General features: G+C 41.6%; 1 protein-coding gene across 1 annotated transcript in view; it reads left to right on the top strand.

Annotated features, from left to right (window-relative positions):
- Positions 1-12,231, top strand: part of LOC144690010 (uncharacterized) — a 96,682-nt gene that overhangs the window by 55,127 nt on the left and 29,324 nt on the right. The window contains exon 9 of the mRNA XM_078557545.1: positions 10,883-11,570. Within this exon, the coding sequence (XP_078413671.1) occupies positions 10,883-11,570 (688 nt within the window). The remainder of the gene's footprint in view (positions 1-10,882; positions 11,571-12,231) is intronic.

Raw genomic sequence — 12,231 nt, 5'->3', positions numbered from 1 at the left:
AAAATCTGAAACTCCTACTGGATTTCAGAAGAGTCCAGTAGAACTGCCAGTTTATTAGCCGCTTCCATTAAAATCCAGTTGAGACCAGTTAAGCACCAATTAGTGCCAGTTCGGGCTTCAACTGGTCCGAACTGCTTTTTCCTTCTGGATATTTCCAGCATTTTCTGTTTTTATCTCTTGAGCACCAGCAATATAATTCGCACAGAAGAAAGTCACTAAGGAAGTACTCATTCATGTAAAAAAAATTCGATTGTGGGTTAGAAATGTGTAGAATGATTATTCATTGTTAGTTTTCAGGTGAAATTCCTGGCATTGAGATCCGCCCTTGGACAAGAAGGTTCTTTGTTCAGTTGCAAAACCAGAGTAGTACAACCAGTTTGGCAACAGTTCTAAACTTAAGGGCTAAGTACTGGAAATCTAAAGTAAACCAGAAAATGTTGGACAAACATATCAGGCTCTCCAGCAACTGAAAAGGTAGGTTTATAGTTTGGGTAGAGAACCTTTGTCAGAACTGCCACAAACCTCTGTAGGAAGAGCAGATTGATAAAAAATAGTTGTGCAAGAGAATAATGGATGTTAAGAATTGGGAGTGGGGTATGAGGCTGTTAAATGGGTACAAAAGGTTATTTTGTCAGTGAACAAGGCCATGTGAGACAAAAGCTCCATTCAAAGTTTTCAGAAGGGTTTCCATAATTCAGCTGCCACATTGTATCAGGAGTGTTTGGTTGGTGACTTTTAATGGATCACGACTTGCTGGAATACAGTAATATTTTTTATATAGAGAAAATTCTGTTAGGAAGACCTCAGTAACCTCAAAATTCCCATCAGCTTCCCCAGGTTAGGAGAGAACAGATTCTTTGTTTGTCCATCATGTGATCTTCCACAACTGCCTTGATATGAACTGTCACTGAACTTAATTATTACATGTAAACTGCAACCATGTTGAGATGTCCAAATGATTTGACGTGCGTACACACAAACAAATGCTGGATTTTAAACCAATATGTATTTTACAATAAAAACAGAAAATGCTGGAAACATCCAGCAGGTCAAGCGGCATCTATTGAGAGAGCAACAGAGTTAATATTTTAGGTCACTGCCCTATCATCAGAAATAGAAAATGCTAGAGAATTAACAGTTTTCAAGCAAGTACAGAAGCAAATGGAGATTTGTTGTGCCTCAAGATTCTGTTGAACTTCATTGGAACATTGTAGGAGGCCGAGGACAGAGGGGTCAAAGTGGGAGTGGGACAGAGAATTAAAATGACAGTCAAGCAGAAGCTCAGAATCATACTTGCAGACTGAATGGAGCTGTTCATCAAAATGGTCACTCAATCTGCATTTGCTTTCCTCAATGTAGCAGAGACTGCATTATGAGCAGCGATTACTAACTTAGACGAAGTGTATGTAATCTGGAAAGAGTACTTGGAGATCTGAATGGTGGGAAGGGAGAAGGTAGTGAGGGGCAGTGTTGCATCTCCTCCACTTGCACAGGAAAATGCTGTAAGAAGGAGACGAGTGTTGGTCATGACGGAACCCATAGATGAATATTGTGGAGGGAACATTCCTTTCAGAAAGAGGGGAAGAAGATCTGCTTTGTTGGGCACGGTGCTGGAGGTGGCAAAGTTTGTAGAGGATGATCAATTAAATGTGACTTTTAATGGATCAGGAGAGTGGACAAGGGAAATTATGGTTCTGGGAGGGAAGGAGAGGAGTAAAGGCAGAAATGTGGGAAACGGGGCGGACACAGTTAAAGCTCCTGGCAGCCATAGTGGAGGGGAATTTTCATATCAGGAAAAAGGAAATAGTAATATGGAAGGTGGTATCATCAGAACAGGCTTGACAGAGAAACTGGCAGAATGGAATAGAGTCCTTACAGGAGGTAGAGTGGGAGGAGGAGTCATTAAGGCGACTGTGGGAGATAGTGAACTTATAGGAGATATTAGTTGACAGCCTATCCCCAGAAATGGAAATAGTGAAGTTGAGGAAGGAAAGGGGAAGAGCTGCAAATGGATCATTTGAAGGTGGGGGAGGGATGGAAAGCAGCAGCAAGGTTAATGAAATTTTCCTGTTCAGAGTGCAAGCAAGAAGAATGGAATTACATAGACTATAGATGAGAGAAACAGGCTATTCAGCCCAACCAGTCTGTACTGCTGTTTCTACTCCACATGCGTCTTCTCCCATTCCATTGACCTTATCTCAGCCTCTCATCATATCTTTCAATTCCCTTTTACATAAGAACATAATAAGAACATAAGAACTAGGAGCAGGAGTAGGCAATTCAGCCCCTTGAGCCTGCTCCACCATTCAATACGATCATGGCTGATCTCATTTTGGCCTCAACTCCAATTTCCCGCCCTCTCCTCATAACCTTTCAACCCTTTACTAATTAAAAATCTGTCTATCTCCTCCTTAAATTTGTTCAGCGTCCCAGCATCCACTGCACTCTGAGGTAGTGAATTCCACAGATTCACAACCCTTTGAGAAAAATAATTCCCCCTCATATCTGATTTAAATCTACCACCCCTTAGCTTAAAACCACAGCTTCTCGTTCTAGAATGCCCTACAAGGGGAAACATCTGCTCCACGTCTACTTTGTCAATCCCCTTTAGCATCTTATATACCTCAATTAGATCTCCTCTCATCCTTCTAAACTCTAGCGAGTATAGGCCTAAACTGCTCAATCTCTCCTCATAAGACAAGCCCCGCATCTCTGGAATCAACCTAGTGAACCTCCTTTGAACCGCCTCCAATGCAACTACATCCTTCCTCAAGTAAGGGGACCAAAACTGTGCACAGTACTCCAGGTGCAGTCTCACCAATGCCTTGTACAGTTGCAACAACACTTCCCCATTTTTATACTCTATTCCTTTAGCAATAAATGCCAAAATTCCATTTGCCTTCCTTATTACGTGCTGTACCTGCATACTAGCTTTCAGCGATTCATGCATGAGGACATCCAGATCCCTCTGCACTGAAGCATTCTGAAGTTTCTCTTTTGACCAAAATGGATAACCTCACACTTATCCATGTTAAACTCCATCTGCCAAATTTTGGCCTATTCACCTAACCTGTCCATATCCATTTGTAAATTTCTTATTTCTTCATTGCAACTTATTTTCCCATCTATTTTGGTGTCATCTGCAAATTTAGCTATAGTACCTTCTATCCCTGCATCCAAGTCATTAATATAGATTGTAAATAGTTGGGGACTGAATCCTATGGCACCCCACTAGTCACAGCTTGCCATCCAGAAAAAGACCCATTTATCACGACTCTCTGCTTTCCGTTGGTTAGCCAATCCTCTGTCCAAGCTAATATATTACCCCTAACTCCGTGTGATCCTCTCTTGTGTATTAATCTTTTGTGCGGCACCTTATCAAAGGCCTTCTGGAAGTCCAGATATACTACATCTACAGGATCCCCATTATCCAATTTGCTTGTCACATCTTCAAAGAACGCTAGAAAATTAGTCAAACACTATTTACTCTTCATAAAACCATGCTGACTCTGATGGATTGCATTTTGACTTTCCAAATGCCCCATTACTACTTCCTTAATAATGGATTCCAACAATTTCCCAATGACAGGCGTTAAACTAACTGATCTATAGTTTCCTACTTTCTGCCTCCCCCCTTTTTGAATAAGGGTGTTATATTAGCATTTTCCCAATCCACTAGAACATTTCCAGAATCCAGGGAATTTTGGAATATTATAGCTAATGCACCCACTATCTCTGCTGTCACTTCCTTTAAGACCCTGGGATGTAGGCCATCAGGTCCTGGGGACTTGTCACCCTTTAGTCCCAATAGTTTGCTCAGTACTTTTTCTCTAGTGATGGTGATTGTTCTAAGTTCCTCCTTCTGTCACTATTGGGGTGGTACTAATATCCTCCACCATGAAAACTGAGGCAAAATATTGATTAAGCGTCTCTGCCATTTCTGCGTTCCCCACTATTAACTCATCAATCTCATCCTCCAAGGGACCAACATTCACTTTAGCTACTCTCTTTTATATACTTGTAGAAGCTTTTGCTATCAGTTTTTACATTTTGTGCCAGTTTTCTTTCATAATTTACCTTTGCTCTTTTTATTATTTTTTGAGTAACCTTTGTTGATCTGTAAAATTTTCCCAATCTTCCAGCCTGCCACTGACCGTTGCAATTTGGTTTGCCTAGTTTTTGCCTTTATGTTATCTTTAACTTCCTTGCTTAGCCATGGATGCTTTTTCCCCCTCTTACCATCTTTCTTCCTCTTTGGAATATATTTTACTTGGGAGGAATTGAATATCTTCTTAAATATCTGCCACTGTTCATCAACTGTCCTACCTTGTAGTCTTCCTGCCCAGTCCACTTGGGCCAAATCTGCCCTCATGCCGATGTAGTTACCTTTGTTTAACTCCAGAACACTAGTGTGGGACTCAAGTTTCTCACTCTCAAACGGAACTTGAAATTCTAGCAAGCTATGATCACTCTTCCTTAGAGAATCCTTTACTATGAGATTATTAATTAATCCCATCTCATTACACAAAACCAGATCCAGAATAGCCTGCTCCCTAGTTGGTTCCACAACATATTGCTCCAAGAAACAATCTCTAATACACTCTATGAACTCTCCCTTGAGGCTACCCTTGCCAATTTGATTAGTCCAGTCTATATGCATATTAAAATCACCCATGATTATTGCCGTGCCTTTCTTACATGCTCCCAGTATTTCCTGGTTTATACTGTGCTCTACTGCTGAACTACTGTTTGGAGACCTATAGATTACTTCCACCAGGGACTTCTTTCCCTTACTATTTCTTATTTCTACCCAGACTGACTCTACGTCTTGCTCTCCAGTGCCTATATCATTCCTCACTATAGCACTGATCTCTTCCTTTACTAACAAAGCTACACTACCTCCTTTTCCTTCCAGCCTATCCTTCCGAAACACTGAGTTTCCTTGGATATTCAACTCCCAAACCTGTTCTCCCTGTAACCACGTCTCAGTAATTGCCACCAAATCATATCTATTTTTCTGTATTTGTGCTGTTAACTCATTAGTTTTATTCCGAATGCTACGTGCATTCAGATACAAAGCCTTTAAGTTTGCCCTACTGTCAATTTTCCCTACTCTTATATGATTTTTTGGTGCAATATGGCATTCACACACTCTGTCCCTTCCTTTCACTTCTTGGTAACAATCAGCCTCATCACTAACCTGCACTCTTAACCTCTCCTCAAGCTTTGATTTTTTTATATTTCCATGCAACTGAACCCTCTCCCCAGCTATTGAGTTTAAAGCCCTATCTACAACCCTAGTTAAGCGATTTGCCAGGACACTGGTCCCAGCATGATTCAAATGAACCCATCCGAATCGAATAGCTCCCACTTTCCCCAGTACTAGTGCCAATGTCCCATGAATTCGAACCCATTTCTCCCACACCAATTTTTAAGCCACGCTTTTACCCCTTTAATCTTATTGACTCTGTGCCAATTAGCTTGTGGCTCAGGTAGTAATCCGGAGATTATTACCTTTTTGGTTCTGCTTTTTAATTTAGCCCCTAGCTGCTCGTATCCCTTCAGCCGAACCTTTTTCCTCGTTCTACCTATGTCGTTGGTACCTACGTGGACCACGACAACTGGATCTTTCCCCTCCCACTCCAAGTTCCTCTGCTGCCCAGATGAGATATCCTTAACCCTGGCACCAGGCAGGCAACACAACCTTCGGGACTCTCGATCCTGGCTACAGAGAACACTATCTATTCCCCTAACTATACTATCCCTGATTACAATTACATTTCTCTTTTCTCCCCCGACTTGAATGGCTCCCTGTACCATGGTGCTATGGTCAGTTTGCTCATCCTCCCTAAAGTCCCCTCATATTTTTCTCATGTTCTCTCATCTAGTTTTCTTCAGAAAGTGCCACAAATACGTCAAACTGATACTCTGTTTGGGTTCCGCCAGGGTCACTCAACTTCTGGCTTCATTACAGCCTTGGTTTGAACATGGACAAAAGAGCTGAGCTCCAGAAGTGAGGTGAGAGTGACTGCTCTTGACATCAAGGCAGCATTTGACCAAGTATGGCTTCAAGTAGCCCTAGCAAAACTGGAGTCAATGGGAATCAGGGTGAAAACTGTCTGCTGGTTGGAATCATACCCAGTAGAAAGGAAGATAGTTGTGGTTGTTGGAGGTCAATCCAACTCCAATCTTAGCTCCAGGACATCACTGCAGGAGTTCGTCAATGTAGTGTCCTAGGCCCAACCATCTTTAGCTGCTTCATCAACGATCTTCCTTCTATCATATGATCAGACGTGGGGATGTTCGCTGATGGTTGAACAATGTCCAGCATCATTCCTGACGCTTCAGATACTGAAGCAGTCCATGTCCAAATGCAGAAAGACCTAGACAATATCCAGGCTTGGGCTGACAACATTCACACCACACAATGACCATCTCCAAAAAGAGAGAATCTAACCATTGCCCCTTGACATTCAATGCCATTACCATCTCTGAATCCCCCACTGTCAACATCCTGGGCAGGGTTACCATTGTCCAGAAACTGAACTGGACTAGCTATATAAATACTGTGGTTACAAGAGCAGGTCAAAGGCTGGGAATCCTGCAGCAAGTAACTCACCTCCTGACTCCCCAAAGCCTATCCACCATCTACAAGGTACAAGTCAGGAGTATGATGGAATACTCTCCACTTGCCTGGATGAGTGCAGCTCCAACAACACTCAAGAAACTTGGCACCGTCCAGGACAAAGCAGCCTGCTTGATTGTTTGTGGAAGGGGTGCCATTCACTTCCTCCACCACCAACGAACAGTAGCAGCAGTGTGTACCATCTACAAGATTCACTGCAGAAACTTACCAAGGCTCCTTAGGCGGTACCTTCCAAACCCACGACTGCTACCATCTAGAAGGACAAGGGCAGCAGATAGATGGGAACACCACCACCTGGAAGTTCTCTTCCAAGTAACCCACCATCCTGACTTGGAAATATATCACCGTTCCTTTACTGTTGCTGGGTCAAAATCCTGGAACTCCTTTCCTAACAGCACTGTGGGTGTACCTACATCACATGGACGCAGCAGTTCTAGAAGACAGCTCACCACCACCTTCTCAAGGGCAATTATGGATGGGCAATAAATGCTGGCCCAGCCAGTGACACCCACATCCTGTAAATGAATTTTAAAATAGAGGTATCTGGAGTTGAGTAGAATGGAACAAAGAATGTTCCACATACCCCATGAAAAGGCAGGCATGGCTGAGATCCATTTGGATTCCCAAAATTCCCTTTAATATATTTTGCTGAGCACAGCCTATCCATTTATGAACATGGGCCTTTTAAATGTTTTCCGTGGTTGCACAAAAACTGTAACATAAAGAGCTCGACTTGTACTCGGTCTGTGCGGCAACTTCCAGATGGCTGTGCACCACACTGCCCACAGCTTAGAGAGAGTATTAATAGTGACACCCTTTATTTGGAGGAAGTAAGTTGAGTTAAAGGAGAAGTTTCTCAATGTAGAAACAAGTCTAGCCAGGCAAAGGAGGGCAGTGATGTATGGAAACTGGGCCTCTATTCAAGGTATAGACTGGGTATCCATGGTGAAAAGGCATTGGTTAGGGTCAGGAAACTTGTAAAGTGGCAGAGGGAGTTCTAAGAATTGCTGGTGCAGGTGGGATAAGAGAAAAAGTCAAGATAGGAAGAAATAAATTCCATGGGTCAAGAACAAGCTGAAATGATGGAACTCCTGTTTTTTGATCCCAGAAAGGAGAAGTGGGTTGTGAGAGTTTGGGGGACAATGAGGTTGGATGTGGGATTGGGAAGAGGGGGGAAGATCTCCAGAGGACATGAAGTCAGTGATGGTAAGGGAAATAATGTCTCAATGGTTGCTGGTGGATTTGTGGTGCATGGGGAGATTGGCAGCGTTGGACCCACCAATGATGACATTTTTAATGAGATTAAGAGTTGATATGATTCACTGACTTTATTTAGCCATCTTTTCCCCTCAATGCAGTCACCCAAACAGGTGCCTTTTGGCCTGTGTGATCCCACATGGAATGCAGAATGTACAATATAGCATCGAATATCCAAGTTCACAAAACAATGAGTTCCCATCATGACAGGTGGACATACTGGATGGTTCAGCCTTGGCAAGGTAGAGGCCAGTTCGCCAAATAACAGTATGCTGTCCTTTATAATACCAGATGATAACTTTCGATAAACGTTTTTGTTTACCTATCTCTAAAGTAGGGAGTGTCACGATGACGTGCATTTCAGAGCTTTCCAGTTTCTGTTTACAGATAATTATCCAAATCGTTGAGTCATTTGCATTACACCTAGTCTCTATCTCTCGTGATACCTCTTCATCACAGATGGAGTACTTATTCTGGAGGAACATAAAACTTTCGAAATAAATGTGATTGAAAGGGACGATATAAATAAAATGGTCAAGGAAACGTCAGTAAACACAAAAATACGGCAGGACCGGATATTTTCCTTGCATGGGACACTAAAGACTCCATATGAATGCAAGCTTTTAAAAGACCAAAATGCATCAACATTGTTAAAAAAAAATGACTACGGTTTTTAGGTTTTTTTTTAAAGGGAGTTCAATAAATGAATTCCGCTTTTGATATCTGGTTCTTTCACTGCTGAAAAGCTGCTGGTTGCGGATCAGGTGAGGCGCTCACTCGTATTGCATTCTTGCTTGTGTTGGTTTTGCACTGAGCTGGAGGCGGGGGGTCTGCCTGTGATTGATGTGTCTTTTTGGTATGCAGCCTGTGGCCAGGAGGAGGGCGCTTGTTCCCAGGTCAGGTTGAGCTGGTTCAGGTGCAACAGCGGCAGTTAAGTACGGAGACGACGTAACTTTTTAGAAAAAATGTAGATGTTGATTTTTAATGCTCGAAATTGTTTTTCTTCTGCAAAGATCACAACGGTTTTATATTCCACGTTTGCAAAAATTCAATTGTTGTGGTGATCTGTTGACTGTGGAGGTTGAGGATAGATGTTCTTTTGTTTGTGTTTAATTGGGGGGTGGGGTGGGGAAGGGAGTTTCATTGCTTTGACTCTGATGCTGTTTGTTTGGTGTTTGTTAGGGTTTGAGCGGAATTTGTGAGTTTGGAGAGGAAAGAAATCCCCACACGGTCACAGGAGGTTTGTAGTTAGAAGTGTGGAAATGTCGGGGCGAATATACGACAGCCCACCTCCCTACCATTCCGGGAGCGAGTACCAGTGAGTATTTCTCAGCCACAAAACTGGGCATTTCTTTGCGAGACTTGTTTTTTTTTTTCTCTTCTGCTTAACTTCTAATTTTAACATCAAAATCGATACTACTTTGAGCTGGTATAATTCAGACTTGTAAATAAATGTTTCCAATTGACATCCCTTTTCTCAATTTCCTGAAGGCTCTGGGGTGCACTCGGCCCCTCAGACCTCAGCTCCTGATTCTCACTTGGCCCAGCTTTAAGCATGAAGAAGTAAGCCATGAACAACCATGCTTGATTTACCTCCTTGTTTCTGTCTGATGTCTACTGCACACACCTCCCCCCCCCCCCCCCTCTCCTAAAAGGAGGATTTGGAGGAAACCTCGGGTGAATTCCCCCACCCCTCTCTTTCTCACCCAGGAATACTTTGGCTAATTTTAGCACCTGTAACCACAATTTCGTGAGACCAATTCAGTTAGCACTGAATGTGGATTCGATCTTGGATTTTCCTGGTACTCGTTGCTCAGCTATTCACTGTCACGAGTATTTTACAAATAAAGTGAAATGAAGGGATGGAATGAACTTTGATTCCTCAGCAATTAATACTAAATTGCTGTTAGTAAACAGATAGCTAATAGTACGCTCATCCCTAAAAACCAATATAATAACTTTATTAGTTATATGTAGCTAGTATTGCCCTGATACCCCACCTGTAACTAATAGTGATCCTATAAATGCTGATATTCACTTTGTAACTAAAGCTGGAATCTTGCTGCACTGTACAAGATCTGCTCTAGTGTCCCAGTTGATGCCATTTTAACAGGCACTGTTGCTGACCGAGCTAATTGCATAGACCAGGGATTGAAACTGGGACCATGCTGGTCTAAATTCTTCAGTGCTCCACAATGCAGAATATTTATCTACTGGACTACCACAGGGATTACAATAGGGATGGTAAAAGCTGTCCACTTTAATCCGTATGTGTTTTTTGCCATGGATTGTCTATGAAATTGTTCTTTTTGATGTGGCTTCATTTAATGTACACAACGGCACAGTAAAGCATGGCAAACTTTCTAATTGCTCTCCCTCCCATTAGTGTTGCATAATTATCACATGCTACGTTCTCAAGTTTGAAGGTTATCAGATGAAATATAAACATGTTGGTTCCTACTCTAGTTCCTCTGCATCAGAATAGCAGTTGTTAATGAGAACTTGGGTGGATTTCTACCCCATCAAAGCACTGAGGCCATACTTTACATCTCTGTTGCTGGCTCCAACTATTACAGACCAGGGCTTGAATCCATGACCTTCCTGGGTTGTGTATATCTGGACCAGATAAAAGATGTGAAAAATTTATGTAGAATATACTTTTCTCAATTCACAATTTGATTAGTCTCTGGTATGATTTTAAAAATACAACGGCCAGTCCTTTTTTAAATTAGTTAAAGTTATCAAATTTTTCTGTTTTCATATGTCTGAATAGTAAACAGCAGCTGAACAGTCTAGAATGTTCAACTTTTAAACAATGAATCTGCTGATCATTGATCTTCATTGCTGGTCCTTGGAATACTATAAATTTTGTATTCTGATTAAATAATCTTGGAAACACTGTTGTGTAGAATAATACCCATTTTGTTGTGGACGTGTATAGGCTGCATTGTATTAATTATTTTTCCTCCAACATTACAGCCACGGTTCAGTCTATGCACCAAGCAAGGATCTATATGATGGAGAGATACGATCCCAGCCTGCTGGTTCCTATTATCCAGATGAAACACAGTACTTCTACAAATGGTCCTCCCCTCCAGGAATTATCAAAATTTTAGCAGTCCTCATCATTGTGATGAGCATCGGAATCTTTGCGTGTGTGGCATCAACTTTACCCTGGGACATGGACTATTATGGAGGAGGGATGGGGGTAGGGAATGGCATGGGATATGGTGGATATGGAGGATACGGGGGTGTTGGTGCAGGCTTTGGATCTGGTACAGGTTATGGATACGGTGCTGGAGTTGGAGCATATGGATATGGAGGTGGCTACACTGATCCACGGGCTGCCAAAGGCTTCATGATCGCACTAGCTGCTGTCAGCTTTATAGGACTTTTGGTTGTCTTTATCATACTCGTTTCTAAGGCCAGGCTTTCGAGAACAAGGAAGTTTTATTTAATTCTGATGATTTTGTGTGCAGTCATTGGTTTTATAATGTTTGTGGCTACAATAGTCTACATCATGGGAGTGAATCCAACAGCGCAGGCTGCAGGATCAGTATTCTACAATCAGTTACTGACTCTCTGCAACCAGTTCTATATCCCATCTACCTCTGGTGTCTACACAAATCAATATCTCTATCACTACTGTGTGGTAGAACCACAAGAGGCAAGTATTTTACATGTCATTCATGTGCAACTAGTAAATATGCTCAATTAAACTTGTTTCATTTGTCACTAGATTTTGTCTGTGTACTCTAGTATAAATATATAGAATATTCTCTATACTCAGTGAAGTAATATAGTAAGTAGGAATAGAATGCTAGCATTGTGCTATTAAGTTCCTTCACTTTGAATTTGCACTAAAGCCATTATGAATAAGAACAATTTTAATGACCTACAGTTTCCTAAATGGGTAAACAAATTTTAAGCCCGCACCCTCCACATCCTGCAGCAGTATTGTGTTGTTCCAGTAATCTAACTATCGACTCTGTAATATAACCTTTTAGAATTAAAAGTTTTGTAAACTCTATAAAAAATCAAGTCTTACCATGGTTAACATGTGAAGTAAGATAATAAACTCGATTTGGCTATTTGTAAATAAAGTTAAGCTGAAGGCATGTGAAAATTGTGTACGTTCATGCGTTTTAGACATACTGGAATGGAAAGGATACTAACAATGAGATATCTAAAAAAATATGAAGGTCTGTTGAAAACATTTGGATGAGCTCTGCCTCATGTCTTAGGTGGTTTGGACACTCATGAGCATCTTCGCATGTCAGATGACAAAAAAAAATCCGTCCGCAATGTATATTTTGCAAAAGATGTCA

The sequence above is a fragment of the Cetorhinus maximus genome, chromosome 2 (genome assembly GCF_964194155.1).
Source record: "Cetorhinus maximus chromosome 2, sCetMax3.hap1.1, whole genome shotgun sequence".
Classification (NCBI taxonomy): Eukaryota; Metazoa; Chordata; class Chondrichthyes; order Lamniformes; family Cetorhinidae; genus Cetorhinus; species Cetorhinus maximus.
Note: the sequence above shows the minus strand (reverse complement) of the source record. Positions and strands in the feature narration are given on the sequence as shown.